At 30.3% G+C, this 16,690-nt stretch overlaps 1 protein-coding gene and 1 non-coding gene across 2 annotated transcripts in view; both read left to right on the top strand.

Moving 5' to 3' along the window:
- LOC111616588 (poly [ADP-ribose] polymerase 1-like) overlaps positions 1 to 16,690 on the top strand; it is a 74,271-nt gene that overhangs the window by 53,437 nt on the left and 4,144 nt on the right. Inside the window, exons 7-16 of the mRNA XM_023357984.1 lie at positions 6,125 to 6,167; positions 6,383 to 6,460; positions 6,631 to 6,763; positions 6,846 to 7,044; positions 10,356 to 10,481; positions 10,565 to 10,648; positions 10,726 to 10,848; positions 11,120 to 11,347; positions 13,455 to 13,607; positions 13,703 to 13,830. Of these exons, the coding sequence (XP_023213752.1) occupies positions 6,125 to 6,167; positions 6,383 to 6,460; positions 6,631 to 6,763; positions 6,846 to 7,044; positions 10,356 to 10,481; positions 10,565 to 10,648; positions 10,726 to 10,848; positions 11,120 to 11,347; positions 13,455 to 13,607; positions 13,703 to 13,830 (1,295 nt within the window). The remainder of the gene's footprint in view (positions 1 to 6,124; positions 6,168 to 6,382; positions 6,461 to 6,630; positions 6,764 to 6,845; positions 7,045 to 10,355; positions 10,482 to 10,564; positions 10,649 to 10,725; positions 10,849 to 11,119; positions 11,348 to 13,454; positions 13,608 to 13,702; positions 13,831 to 16,690) is intronic.
- Positions 6,192 to 6,326, top strand: LOC111616590. Its single transcript, XR_002755278.1, has one exon.

Raw genomic sequence — 16,690 nt, 5'->3', positions numbered from 1 at the left:
GTTATTTTTACGTACGTTTCTTTACAAAGCTATATTTAATTATAATTTTCTTTAAAAGTATATTCGTACAACTGAAGAATGTTTTGTACCAGGTATGTATATCCCCCACACATTTTATTTCACCAAGTAAGTTTTTATAATTTTATTTTTAATTTTAGCCCTTATATTGTGGCTAGCGATTCAGAATGTAATTGCAATATTGAAAATTTAATTTTAAAAAGTTTTGGCTCAAGATCATATAATGAAAAAGAAAACATTATTAAAAGGGAAAGGCTAATGCCTAAGTTAAATATAAACACTTCAATAAAAAATTTGTTTGACATTTTCACGATAAAATGGCTCTGTAGATGCATAAAAATGCAAAAATTGTTTTGTTGGCTTGCCTACTACTGTATTTTCAAATGAAATTAGTGTGTGTAATAAGAATGGCTTTGACAATTTAGCTGGCAAAAGACGCAAAAAATCGTCAATTCTTTCGTATTTGAAGCAATTTGGAAATCAAAGCAGAATAGAATTTAACATTAGTAAATAATATAAAATAAATATTGAAAATTATAACAAGGTAATTATGGCTAATAGATATATTTTATCTAAATTAATAGATGTTATATGTTTTTATCAAAGCAAGAATTGGCATTTAGAGGGCGTAGGGAATTTATTGAATCTAATAAGATGTAATTATATTGAACTTGTTTATTTATTAAGTATGTCAGATAAATAATCTATTAAAAATACATTTAGAGAATTAACTGATTGCCGCTGGAAGTCAGCTTCTTACAGAAACACAGCTTCCCTATCATCAAATGTCACGGCATGCCACTGCAATGCAATAACCAAATTGGAAGATGCTGAATTAGGTTATCTAAGAAAATGATAATTATTTCAAATGTTGTAGTTGTAACCCATATAGTCAATAAATAGTTCAATAGTTTGGAAAATGTATGAGTAATTAAGGTTTTCCTTTTAATTTTTATCCAATCATCTCTCTTGTTGCAAGGTAATAAACACCATTCTCAAAAAAATCTTTGATAAATAAATAACAACAAGAACTTATACTGGAATGAATAATTAAAAAATGTAAATAATATAAATAAATACTCTGAGTAAGAACCTTGATAGCACAGTGCTTGCAGCATTTGCCAAACAGCAAGAGGTCAAGGTATATTGGGATCAAGCCTCAATCATTAGAGCCACAAATTCCAAACAAGCAGTGAAGCACCTTGAAGGATAGAGATACACAAGGCACACATAAGCAAGGAATGCATTAATCATAGAGATGCAGAAGGGTTGTCTTATACCTGGAAATCCTTTTACAGTAACGCAGATTAACACGTTGTAATCAACGTATATTTCCCTCTTTTTTTTTTTTTTTTTTTTTTTTTTGTGGCTTTATTTTCTTATGTTATTTGCAAGTTACTTATAGATTTTCAGAAGACGCAAGTCTGATGAATTACGCATGCACATTTTGGTTTCTGTTTAATTTGTATTTCATACATTCCTTTTTAGTGTTCTTTTTTAATATTGGTTCAACTGAAGATGGCCGTTTAAAAATGGTTGAAAACGTTTTTATTAAACATTTTTATTGCTGGATAGTTAAAGGCTTATTTATATTATTTACATTTTTTTAAATCTTTGATCTTCAAATAAACCCTGGGGATATATAAGTTTTAAAAATAAACTCTTTGGAGTTTAATTGAAGAAATACAATATCTATGTTTTTTTTTTTATGAGAATATACGAGGGTTAGTTGGAAAGTAAAAATATACAGTAAGTACAAGTAGGCCTCCTACAATGCCTTTTTGCATTTTCGCGTACCTTTACAACACGTTTTCATTCCAATGCGGTTGGAAAAATGCAGAAATTTTCTTACAACGCAGTACTTTTACAACATGGTTTACGATAATTAGAAACAAATTATCTTCACATAACAGGAAAATCGCAATGGATCACGTGATAAGAGCCGCAGTTCGGTATACAGAGCTAAAAGTCTTTGAAAACAGCTGTTTGTTGACATTGGCATGTTATTCCCTTGAAAGTTTCAGGGGAAGACCAGTTTCTAGACAGATGTGCATCAGTTACCATAAACACTCAAATATATCACTAAATTTTCGATCATTTATACTCTTTCAATAAGTGGGGATTGCAAAAATGGTCCAAAATACAGTATAAACTTCTATTGGGTGTATATTTTTAACAACATAGTGAAAGGAAGTTATTTTTTGCAATTTTTACTGCCCACAAAACTGATTGAAAAAATTTTAGCCATAACAATGCCGAATGAAAAGAAAGGACTGTCATTAAAAAGGAAATTTATAACTCTTCAAACAAAGATAGAAATTTTGGATTGAATAAAAAATCAAGAGCGAATAGCTAATATTGGTAGGCATTTTAATTTAAATGAGTCGACTATTCGGTTGATTAAGCAATCTGGAGAAAAGATCAGAAATTTGGTCACATTCGGATCATCTATTCTTGCAAAAAATGTTGCTCATCCAAGAGCGCCTATAATGAAAAAAATGGAACAAGCGCTAATATTATGGGTAGAAGATATGAACAAGAAAGGGGTGCCTTTAAATAACACTGCACTTAAACACTAAGCCTTAAAAATATTTGATTATTTAAAACAAATGGGACAGTCGTCAGCTGATGAAACCAGTGTTAAATTCGTGGCTAGCAATGGCTGGTTTGGAAAATTCAAAAAACGTCATTCAAACGCCAAGTTTTTCTCTTTTTAGAACCGAATCCCAGTTTTTGTATTAAGTTGGTGTCTCCTATAACGCGATTTCCCACAACGCGGTATTTTCAAGGAACGTATCTACCGTGTTGTAGGAGGCCTACCTGTATTTCAAAGATATTCTGCCATTTCTATATTAAATATACCCGATTTTGAGTTAACAGCCAAACATTTGTCTGATTACTGCATGTCATGAGCACTCTTAAAACAATTCATCTATACTCATGGTCATCAGAAGAAATTCACTGTTATCTAATTTATATAACAAAATTAATCATTTGGTTGATCAAAAAGTAAGAATACACCATGAATATAAGTTTACTCAGAAACATTTTATACAAAATTATAATTTTTATTGGACAGCAGAATGCTACTTTCCACATTTAGTTATGTAGTTGGAGTTTAGTTTATTTGTATTTAGTTGTTTTAAATTTGTTTGAAACACTAAATTTTGAATATTGTATATCAGTTAGACTTACAGCTAATTCTATCAATTACAGGAAATAGTAACATATTAATTTTAGATAATTTTCCTCATCTGAATTAATATATTATGACCAAGAGTTTTATTGGAACTAACCTTTAAAATTATTGTGGTAAAGCTTCTATAAGCCTAAATCTAATATGGTACAAACTATTATTTCATAATTTTAATAAAATATTTTAAGAATGCTGTAATATTACATTTAGAAAAGTTAGTTTTATTAATATCATAAAGTACTCAGCAAATCACTATACATATAACTAACACCTTATCCTTGCCGAGAAATATAATTTATTTCAAACAAATGTTTTCAGCCTGATTCACATGCCATCCTCAGGTTGAGAACCAAATTTGAATTAAAGGATTCCATTAATGGAATACAAAATTAAAAATTAAATAAGCAACGGAATAAGATAAAATTAAATATTAAATAACCAACAGAATAACATAAAATAAAAATGTAAAAAATGTACATAGAAGTATTAAGAAATACAATTACTAACACATCCAATAAAATTACTATTTTGACTGGTTAGAGCTCTTATTAAATTTCTTAACTATAAACTTCCATGCAGAGGAAAGACTTTCTTCATCCCTCGCATTTAAACAGCCTTCTGCAACTTTTCAGCTGTCAACGCCAAAGATGGGGAAGATAAAGGTTCTATGATGGCTGCCGCATTCCATTTGACTACAGATCCTGGTGTTTGCGCCATTTGGGACAAAATTGTTGCATTAGACACCTTTCTGATATTATAACTATGTTCCTTGATTCTAAGTCCCAAACTCCTGATGGTTACTCCAATAGAGTCTTTTTTAATGCCCAATTGCATATTCTCATAAGGAATTCTATAAACCCCTGCTTTCTCCTCTGACATTATAGCATCCTTATCATTTCTGAGGATTTTGTATAAATTAGGGGCCCTTTTTATCAGCATTCTCGAACCTTTTTTGTGAGCAATCTCTTTGATAACGCTATTCATACTTTCATTATATGTAAATTTTACAATTCCAGTGGGAGCATTTTTAAGACCCTTTTCTTGATGTTTGCTTCATACTTCCTAACCATTCCCAGAATTGCGCTTTTTCGGTAACCTAGGGTCTTGGCCACGCTCATTATTCTATTTATTTCTTTACTCCTGTCTTGTACTGTTTCACAATACAAAAATGCCCTTCTTATTAAAGTATTAGAAAAAAAGTTGCATGAGTATTTATCCTTCCAGCTGGACACGGATACTCTAGTTGTGTGTGATCCTATGAAAGTGGTCAAAGATCTGCAAAATATTACATTAATGGAAGATGAAGTTGCAACTGTTTTCGACTATGAGAACATGTATCCTTCAGTAAAGATAGAATCATNTAATGGAAGATGAAGTTGCAACTGTTTTCGACTATGAAAGCATGTATCCGTCAGTAAAGATAGAATCGTGCGAGGAGGCGCTATTGGATTTCTTATACTGTAATAACTCGGAATTGCTTAGTTATACTGAAGAAGTAGAGAGTTTGACTAGTTTGGTCTGCCGTGAATCTTGTTTCGCTTTTAATGGACAGATCTACAGACAGAGAAGAGGGGTCCCTATGGGAAGCCCGCTCTCAGGGATCCTATGCGAATTGGTAGTTAGGAGACTGGAAAGAAGAATTTTTCATGGTTTTAAGGAGGATATCATGTATTTTAGCAGATACGTTGATGACCTACTTATATTATGGAGAAATAACAGCAGGATTAAGGATTTTTTGGATAAGATCAATGATGGCCTTACTTTAAGATTGGAGCAGAAGAGTTCCTTGGATCTACATTTTCTAGACATTGGTATTAAATTCAAAAAAAGGCCATCTGTCCACTAGCGTTTTTATTAAACCATCCCACAGCCCATTGTATATTCCCTCCCAATCCAAGGATCCATATAAATATAAAATTGCAGCTTTCAGAGCTTTAATAAGAAGGGCATTTTTGTATTGTGAAACAGTACAAGACAGGAGTAAAGAAATAAATAGAATAATGAGCGTGGCCAAGACCCTAGGTTACCGAAAAAGCGCAATTCTGGGAATGGTTAGGAAGTATGAAGCAAACATCAAGAAAAGGGTCTTAAAAATGCTCCCACTGGAATTGTAAAATTTACATATAATGAAAGTATGAATAGCGTTATCAAAGAGATTGCTCACAAAAAAGGTTCGAGAATGCTGATAAAAAGGGCCCCTAATTTATACAAAATCCTCAGAAATGATAAGGATGCTATAATGTCAGAGGAGAAAGCAGGGGTTTATAGAATTCCTTATGAGAATATGCAATTGGGCATTAAAAAAGACTCTATTGGAGTAACCATCAGGAGTTTGGGACTTAGAATCAAGGAACATAGTTATAATATCAGAAAGGTGTCTAATGCAACAATTTTGTCCCAAATGGCGCAAACACCAGGATCTGTAGTCAAATGGAATGCGGCAGCCATCATAGAACCTTTATCTTCCCCATCTTTGGCGTTGACAGCTGAAAAGTTGCAGAAGGCTGTTTAAATGCGAGGGATGAAGAAAGTCTTTCCTCTGCATGGAAGTTTATAGTTAAGAAATTTAATAAGAGCTCTAACCAGTCAAAATAGTAATTTTATTGGATGTGTTAGTAATTGTATTTCTTAATACTTCTATGTACATTTTTTACATTTTTATTTTATGTTACTCTGTTGGTTATTTAATTTTGTATTCCATTAATGGAATCCTTTAATTCAAATTTGGTTCTCAACCTGAGGATGGCCTGTGAATCAGGCTGAAAACGTTTGTTTGAAATAAATTATATTTCTCGGCAAGGATAAGGTGTTAGTTATATGTTAGTTTTATTTTACAAATAATGTATAATAATAAATAATGTTATTTTTTATATATCTGACAAAAATATTCAAATATATTGAATTTTTCAGCCAACGGTGAAAATCAGTCGTTTTGAAAAAAAATTACACGAAGGTGAGTAATAAATAAATAAGTATTTGGGGAATACAAGATACATAGTTTGAAAGAGTAAAACAGACTATCACATTATTTCCCTATATTAATACATTGATGCCTTCTGATGACTGTGGACCATTAAGTGTTTGTCCAGAGACAGATACGAGGCATACATTGAAAAAGTAGTATCTATTTATTTGATGGCATGTATTTTAGTATATCTGTATTTACAGAGAAGATGTTTACTAAAAGTATTCCTACCAAGATGAAAATGACAGTTAAAGGAGCTGCAGCTGTTGAGCCAGATTCAGGTATTTCATATTTTTGATATAACAAGATTTAAAAAGTTTTTTAAAGTGCATAATTAACCTTCATTATATTACAGTAACAAAATTTAATGCCATACCATATAATACTATAATTTATGTATATATTTTGAATGCATTTAAATGTTTAAACAACAAATAATTGTTATTTTTAGGTTTGGAAGATGTCGCACATGTATATGAAGAAAATGGCAATATTTACAATGCCATTTTGGGCATGGTTGACATTATTAAAGGAACTAACTCTTATTACAAATTGCAACTTTTAGCAGGAGATAGATCTCACCAGTATGTAGATTATGCATTATTTTGATTATTAAAATAATTTTAGGAACTATTTTAATAATCAAACAATTTTTTCATTTTTTAGATTCTGGGTGTTTAGATCTTGGGGAAGGGTGGGAACCACAATTGGTGGAAATAAATTGGAAGAATTTTATGGAAAATTGGATGCAGTTACAGAATTTAAAAGGTTGTATGAAGAAAAGACTGGAAATATGTGGGAAGAGAGAAACAATTTTGTGAAACATCCAAATAAATTTTATCCTCTTGATATTGATTATGGCCAGGTTTGTATAACATTTCAATACTTGAAAAATTAAAATGAAATACTAAGGATATAAAAATCCTTAGTATTTCAGATATTAATATTTCATGTTTATTATTGTTGTTTTGGTTGAATTTATTTCTTAATTATTAAATTATAATAAATTAATAGTATTAACATAATAAATAAGATTTTTTTTATTAATTTATACACTCTGTTGCAAAAAAAAATTATGCATTTTAAAGCTGTCATGCAATAGTAATCAAATTCTGCATATGGAATGATAATGAAAAAATAAAAACTTTATTACATCATTATAAATGTTTCATATTAGTAAGTTATAAAGCCATTTCTAACATTACTCAGTTTCAGTTTGCATTAATTACCAGACTATTTATTTACTATTTTCTGATTTTTTTAAATGTTTCTGACAAAAATATTCTATAATGATGTATTTTTGTCTTGTGATGTTGTAATGGATTTTTTAGTGTTTCACTGCCATTCCACATGTAGAATTTGATTAATATTGCACAGTGGCTTTAAGTTATGTTGTTTTTTCAAACTGTGTATATTTTAGAATAAAAATAAAATATAAGACTTTACTCTATGTCTGGGCTTCTTAAACTATGGGTCGTGACCCCAAATGGGGTCGCGAGAATTTAATGCAAAATATTGAAAATAATTTGTGAGAGTTTGAAAATGGCATGCTTTGTGTCATAGGTTTCGTGAGTTGCACTTTGTGTCACTTCTGGTGCAGCAAGACAACGATTCAGCGACACTGATTGTAGTGTGAACTAGTGTAGTGTTGTCACTATTCAGTGTATTCAGTTGTTTCATTTCCATTGTATCACAAGAGTGAACTGTGGTAGTACACCATTATTGTTTTTGCAAATTTGTATATATCTTTATTTTATATTTTTTGGGGGTCGCGAAAAAAATCACAATCATAAATGAGGTCGTGAATTAAAAAAGTTTAAGAAGCCCTGCTCTATGTAATTAAGTATGAAGAGATATAAATTCATAAGTTTATGTCTATTATATTTCTTAACTTTACTAATTACAAAAATTTTTATTGCTATAAAATCAAAAATTTTTAATTCTGATTTTTTTATACTAAAATATTTCATGGTAGCAAAGACATTTTTAGCATTCTAAATTTGTTCTCCCTGAATGAAGTTGTCACTAAAAATTTGCGTGATCACTAAAAACTTTATTTCACATATCACAATTTAAGTTTTTATCATGGCATATGTGGAGACTAAGAAACACTATTGTGCACTCCATATGTTTCACAAGCATGAATATATGTTCATGCTGATGACGTCTGAACTGTTACATCTGTGAACTCTTGTGAACATTTAAACTGTTTGTTCAAGAAAACATTGATCTGCAAATTTCACAAATCAATGGAATCAAATTTTCAGACTTCTTTTTCTTTTCAAGAACAGAATTTTTATTTTTGCTCTTTCACATGGATCAACGTTTTCTTGTACAAGCAGCTTAAATGTTCACAAGTGTTTACAGATATAATAGAATTCAGACATCATCAGTATTAACATAAACGTGTTCATGCTTGTGAAACATGTGGAGCACGATTTTGGAATAGGGTCTTCACATCTGCCAGGGCAAAGATCTGAATTGTGATATGTGCAATAAAGTTTTTACTGATCATGTCAATTTGCAGTGACACAAGTTCATTTGTGGAAAACCAATTTATAAGCATTCTAAAATTATTGAATTCAAAAAAGCATGAGTTTTGAATTCAATATATTTAATTTTAAATTTTTATTAGTTATGTGAGAATTGGGATTTATTAGGTTAATTAATATAAGAAAATTATATTATTTCTCTACACATTGTTTACAAAAAAGAAAAGTTACATTCATTGTTTTTAGAGAAGAGGGAAATCAACTTCCTTTCTCACACAGCCTTATTTATAATTTGGATGGCCATATGTCTGTTTACCCCCTTTGCACTCATTACACATCCCATAGAAACTGCGGTCACCCTTTTACATGTGGTCATCCCATAGAAACCCCTTTTACACTATTGGTCAAATTGTACTAAATAAAAGGGTGATTTTCCTGCCATTGAGGGCAGTCCTCCATAATATGAAGGTGCCACAGAAGGCAGTCAATAGAAATTTGACATTGCCACATAGACGACAGGCAGTTCTCGAAATTACGACCTGCCATATAAGATGCATCTCTTCGTCCAAAAAGATCTTCAACATATTTTAACTTTGTGCACCTACATAAAGAAGATGACAGTACCACATCCACCTCCCATACTCCTCTGACTACAGACTACTGACCAACTTACATCATAAAGTAGTACAATTTATATTATATTTGTAAACTCTCTCTCTCTCTCTCATGAGGATAGGATAGAAATTGTTACTTTCTCATTTAAGATTAGCTGTATACGCTTGGCATAATAATATATCTAAGAATAGAAGCATATTTAGAGTTAAGTTTGATTATGCTGACTTGTATTTGATTTGGAGCAATGTATAATATATTTCTTTTATCTATTAAATGTTAATTGTTATGTTTAGTTATTGATTCCATTTATTTGCTAAATTTGGACCGTTCACCTGCTATGAGTCAGACTTATCCGTGACTCTCCCCACTCATTAATGTAACAGCCCTCCTATTTCTTAAACTTCGCATAAACACGTGATAAGGTGCGAGTACTTTTTCTATCTGGTGTCAGGAGCATGACAGGAGATGATGGTTATACAATTGCCTTGTCTCCACACTTTCTTTAAAATCAATTTAAAGCCATCCTACAACCCTGTGAGCAAGTCTTACAGACTTGAATGCCGATTAAGTGATAGAGAGTTTAGTCACAACTCTTTGCCCAGTTATCCTCACAGTTAACTTTAAGAACAAAAAATTATTGTTGATCAATAAAAATATAAAACAATGGGATTGGTGAAATTTCTAAAAATATAATTTCTAAAAATAAAAGATTATCTTTAGATAAAATAAACGAGTAAATATAAAACACTCTTTCTTAAACCGATTTTGAGTGATTTATATCAGCAGACAAATAATTAACAAAGATACTATACTTGAGCCAACCTTTTGGAAAATTTTGGAGAACCTTTTGGAAAATTCTTTGAGAAATTTGAAAATAATAAAAGAAATAACGTTGGCTGAAGTATAGTATCTTTGTTAATTATTTGTCTGCTGATATAAATCACTCGAAATCGGTTTAAGAAAGAGTGTTTTATATTTACTCGTTTATTTTATCAAAAGATAATCTTTTATTTTTAGAAATTATATTTTTTTTAAAAATTATTGTTATAATGTGTAAAAATTCATTTAGGATAGTGATCCACAAATGAAGAAATTAGAGCCTGGAGTTGATTCAAAATTACCTAAAGCTGTTCAAGAATTAATATGTCTGATATTTGATATTGAAAGTATGAAAAGACAAATGACTGAATTTGAAGTAAGCATTTTTCAGATTTTTGTAAAATTCGTAGCATTAAATAATTATATTAAAATTGCATATTATTTGAATTTAATTATTAGTTAGATTTGAAGAAAATGCCATTGGGTAAACTGTCTAAAAAACAAATTGAACAAGCATATGCTGTATTAACAGAACTTCAAGAGGTAACGAGAATATTTATTTATAATATATATGTAATTATTAATTAAATATAATAATAAAACTTTTAAATTTTTAAAAGCTTAAAAACAAAAATGAAAATCAGTCAAAAATATTGGATGCCTCTAACAGATTTTACACATTGATTCCTCATGATTTTGGTTTAAAGAAGCCTCCCCTTTTGGATAATGATAGGATTATTAAGGTTTGTAATTTTCTTTGATTTATTAAGGCAAATACAGCTTAACTAGGTTTTACTGTACTATTATAAAATTACAAAAAGCTTAATTTTGAGAGGGTATAGAAGAGTTTCATAAAAAAAAATTGTGAAAGCTGATAATAAGTAAAATATTCATTAAGTCTGACCATGCTGGAGATATGACACATGACCCCTTCCATGTCTCCACCCTGTCAACCTTTTATTAATATTTATATATGTTTTACATAATTCCATTTAATTTTTAATACATTTTCAGAGTAAACTTGAAATGTTAGACTCATTGCTTGAATTGGAAGTTGCTTATAAACTCTTAAAAGAAGCCAGTGGTGATTCGAGTGTTGATCCTGTTACTCAGCATTATAATAAATTGAAAACAGACATTGATGTTCTTGATGAATCTAGTGATGAATACAAGACAATTAATTCATACATTAAAAACACTCATGCAAAAACTCATGATCAGTATACGTTAAAATTAGAAGAGGTTGGTAAAAATTCAATTTTTATTATTTTCATATTGACACAAATAATTTCTATAATTTTTATNGGAAGTGAACATTTTTGTTTACAGTCACTGTAAGCTATAGTAAAAACTATCCGGTTAGTATATTGTATTAAATTAAATTTTCTAATAATTATAATTTTAAATAAATTTAGAACCTTCTGGCAGAAAAAAAACTGACCTGAGGCAGGGCTTGAAACCACAACCTCCCCTTGCTAGTTGCAAACCAGTCTAATTACTAAAATTATAATTATTAATTTAGTTAAGAGATGGCAACTAACATCTACCTCTAGTATTACCAAATTACTTTGTATTTAATCATTACATTAGCAGAATTATAGCACGATTATTTAGGCAATTGTTTGGTGATGTTTCTATATACTTATTGAGCTTTGCAATGTTTGATATACTTGTTATACCTGGCATTATTGATCATAAATTTCAAAAATGTATGTGGTCTAACCCATCTTAAGAACATTATGAGAATGCCTATATACTATGGGGGTATTATGTCCTCATAAATAGCAAGTTTATAGAAAAATTATTAGAATTTTAGTTTGGTTTATTTAGTTATGGTAACACAACACGTGGGCAATCTACCAAGGGAATGCCTCCTGGAAAGAGTTATGTGAAACTGGCCTCTATTTAGGTGTTACTGACATGAAGAAAACCCAGAAAATTCCACGTGGTCAGCCAATTGGCAATGCACCAACCCAAAACAATCTATTAGTGTTCGGTGGTTTTATCCACTGTGCCACCGGTGGGCACTTATTACAATTAAGTGCCATTCAGAAATGAAAAAACCAGAGTTGTTAGATGTGTAAAATTAAATACTTATATAGTTTCCACAGTGTAACACTTTCCACACAGGTGAGTGCTATGCGCTATCCTATCCATTGCAGTAATGATATAGAGTTCACACTATATCATTGTTGTAATACAGTCAACCCCCGTATAAGATCATTGATTATTCCGTTTTATATGAATTCCATGTTGTACGAGTCACTTAGATTTTACAAATACGTGTACCGGGCTGTGAACGGCTCACGTATTTGTAAAATTTAAGTGACTTGTACAACATGGAATTCATATAAAACGAAATAATCAATGATCTTATACGGGGGTCGATTGTATTGGGAATTCTAAATTAAATATTTATATATTGCAANCATATTATTTGAATTTAATTATTAGTTAGATTTGAAGAAAATGCCATTGGGTAAACTGTCTAAAAAACAAATTGAACAAGCATATGCTGTATTAACAGAACTTCAAGAGGTAACGAGAATATTTATTTATAATATATATGTAATTATTAATTAAATATAATAATAAAACTTTTAAATTTTTAAAAGCTTAAAAACAAAAATGAAAATCAGTCAAAAATATTGGATGCCTCTAACAGATTTTACACATTGATTCCTCATGATTTTGGTTTAAAGAAGCCTCCCCTTTTGGATAATGATAGGATTATTAAGGTTTGTAATTTTCTTTGATTTATTAAGGCAAATACAGCTTAACTAGGTTTTACTGTACTATTATAAAATTACAAAAAGCTTAATTTTGAGAGGGTATAGAAGAGTTTCATAAAAAAAAATTGTGAAAGCTGATAATAAGTAAAATATTCATTAAGTCTGACCATGCTGGAGATATGACACATGACCCCTTCCATGTCTCCACCCTGTCAACCTTTTATTAATATTTATATATGTTTTACATAATTCCATTTAATTTTTAATACATTTTCAGAGTAAACTTGAAATGTTAGACTCATTGCTTGAATTGGAAGTTGCTTATAAACTCTTAAAAGAAGCCAGTGGTGATTCGAGTGTTGATCCTGTTACTCAGCATTATAATAAATTGAAAACAGACATTGATGTTCTTGATGAATCTAGTGATGAATACAAGACAATTAATTCATACATTAAAAACACTCATGCAAAAACTCATGATCAGTATACGTTAAAATTAGAAGAGGTTGGTAAAAATTCAATTTTTATTATTTTCATATTGACACAAATAATTTCTATAATTTTTATAATTGCTTATTAAAATTTTGTATAAAAAAAAATTTTCAAACCAATTTAAGGTATTCAAAATTTCGCGACATGGAGAATCAAAGCGATTCAAACCATTCAAAAATTTGCCAAATCGTTATTTATTATGGCATGGATCACGTCTGACAAACTTCGCAGGTATTTTATCTCAGGGTCTACGAATTGCTCCTCCAGAAGCACCTTCCGTAAGTATTTATTATGTATAATAATTTAAATATTTAAGTTTAAAAAATTGAAAAAAGTGGAATCAACTACAGTATATTTATTTATATTTACATAGACTGGTTACATGTTTGGCAAGGGCATTTATTTTGCTGACATGGTATCAAAAAGTGCAAATTACTGTTACACTAGTGTTCAAAATCCTGTTGGACTATTGTTGTTATGTGAAGTTGCTCTGGGAAATATGTAAGTAAAATTTGTTTTTTTTATATTATTTATACTATTAAAAATAAATTTATCATTGTCAGAAATTTAAGAAATAATGCTGAAATGATTCATTCTAAGAAAAACTAACAGATACTGACAAAATTGGTAGATGTTATTTATATTGTTGATTCCAATGAAACTTTCTCAGTTATTTATCATATCTTCCGTAATAATTGCAAATGTAAATATTCTTCTTGTAAAAACACCCAACTTCTTTTGCACTTCTCAATGTTTCAACATCCCCTGAGACTAAAAGATGGGGTGAGTAATATTTTTTGAGGGTTGAAGGGGTGGATAATATTTTTAAAATAGTTAAATGATCCCCTTTTTTGCAAATAATTACTCATATTAGTAATTTTATGTTCAGCACATCTGAAAACAAAGGTAATGGTATCAATTATTAGAGGGTGAAAACAGATAAAGAATGCTTGGAAAATCCAACAGCATTGACAGTTTTTATTAGTGGTGTTCAATATTGTTGAATAATCAACTATTGATATGATATTTTCCAAGATGGAAGTCAGAAAAATGAATACTAGCTAATATCATTATCGTTTAATATTACTGATATTGGGAATTCTAAATTAAATATTTATATATTGCAAGTTATATATATATATAATCTAAAATTTATTTCAAACTGAACAAAATTCTCATAAAATATGGATAAACATAATATTTAACATTTAAAAACGATGTTGTTATATGTTAAAAAAAGATATTTACATTTAAAAAAGTCATTTTGTTTTTTGGTTAAATATTAACTATAATTAGTATATAGTTAAATTTGGTTATCAAAATAAGGATAATTTTACAGATATTTTAATTCAATGGCTGAATGGCTGGGGTGATTAAGATGTTAGATTAAAGCTCTAGGGACTGTTGGAAATGAGGTTGGAAACCTATAAGAAGTTTTCTTTCCAGTTTTACTGCAAAATACATCTTTCCAACTTTGCTTAAGTGTATGCATGTGATCCATGCTTATTCCAACACTAAAGTAACAATGAGAATCTATTTAAGGCATCATTCTGAAGATCCAGGATCAAATCTCGGTGTGAAAAGAACCCCAGGAATTTGTAATGTGTGCAGGAACAGATCCAGGAATTTCATTTTGGGGATGAGATTTGTGTGAATATCAGTATCCAAAATAAAAATGTTCACCAACATCATATAGTGCTGCTGGGTATACATCATACACTAATGCTTTATGTGACTCTGTAGGGAAAAATTCAGAGGATTCAAATCTGGGAAATGTGGGACTGTGGAACAGGGTCATGTTGTACTATCTAGCAGTTTCCAAACAGCTCTATGAGCCACTAACACATGTCTGTCCAAGAATGAAGTGAGCACCATCATGCTAGTACCAAACCTGCTGTAGTTACACCAATGGCAAGTCATCATCAAGCTATTCATCCACTGTTGTGTTTAAGATGTTCAGATATCAGTCATTATTTATGGTGCCATTAATGAATACAGTGCTAAGAAGCTGTTCATCCCAAATCCACACCAGATGTTTACAGTAAAATTTGCTTGGTGTTGCAGGTATTAGAAGCAAGCTCTGCTCAGTTGTGTATATTATGACAATTTTACATTCCATTTCAGGAAAAAGTGCTTCATCAGTTCATAAAATGTGCTTAAGAAGTTGTAGTTTGTTTTGCTGTAAATTTAGCATCATGTTGTACCATTCAAATTGTTGTGCGACATCCTCTTGTTATGTTGGTTGCAGATAGCAGTGGAATGAGTGTATGTCATATGTTATAGCAACATAATATTTGGTATATTTGTGTCTGCTGCAGTCCACAACCTATGCAAACCTTAACCAATGCTGAAATATCTCTTTTGTCCTTGGATAGATGTTTAAGTAGACACTCTATATATAAAAGGTGATTCGTTGGTGGCATTCAGTAGTTTTTTCTCAAACTGTTTATTTTGTTGTGTACTATCCATATAATAGCTCAAAAGTGCTTCTTATAATTTAAAAAAAATCCCTGTTTTGTTCTGTATCTCAAAAATGCTGATGGTGACTTTTGGATAATCTTTTTCAAGATTATCCAAAGTCACCAAAATCATTCCTGTCTGCTCTGTAAACTTGCTTATTAGGCCCACCTTCTATCTAACTGTTTCTGAGAAAAAAACTACTAAATGCCACTAGTGAATCACCCTGTATATAATTACTATTTAAAAGACTATCAAAATATCAGATATGTAAAAGTTTTCAGTAAGATATATATCTTAGAAGGTAGGCCTAATAACCAAGTTTACAGAACAGACAGGAATATATATACAGTGGGTGATCGGCTAACGAACATGATCCGTTCCAAGACTTTGTTCGTTAACCGATTATCGATTTATCATAGATTTCTATGGGAATTTAATTAATTCGTTCTAAAGACCCCAAAAAATAAAAAATATATACTTTCTTACTACGTTTATTTATATGTAATAATAAAAATACATACACACACAGTCTTGCATTTTTATTAGTCATATTTTTTTCCGTTTGAAATGGTTAAAGAATATGTCTAATGTCAATTGCTTTCCTCTCTTCTTCAGGATTTTTCGTAAGTAATTAATAGCATTGCAATTGTAGAAATCCCCAAGCCTCAACCTGGTTTAGATGCCATTCTAAGACCGTTGTTCTGACATCCTCCCACTTCTTCAAAGGATCTTTAATAGTAGATATCAGCATTAATCCTCTTTTTCAGAAGAAAACATATCTCGCCAAGTTTCTTGGCCTTATTCTGTCCTCAGATCCGTTTCAGGTTCCATTATGAACTCTTCGATATTCTTTATTTCTCAGATGTGATTTTTGTTACTCCTTTAGCTGCTTGAGTCTTCT

The sequence above is a fragment of the Centruroides sculpturatus genome, unplaced genomic scaffold, assembly GCF_000671375.1.
Source record: "Centruroides sculpturatus isolate CEXI.00-Female unplaced genomic scaffold, Cexi_2.0 scaffold1409, whole genome shotgun sequence".
Classification (NCBI taxonomy): Eukaryota; Metazoa; Arthropoda; class Arachnida; order Scorpiones; family Buthidae; genus Centruroides; species Centruroides sculpturatus.
This window is presented reverse-complemented; position numbering and strand designations above follow the sequence as displayed.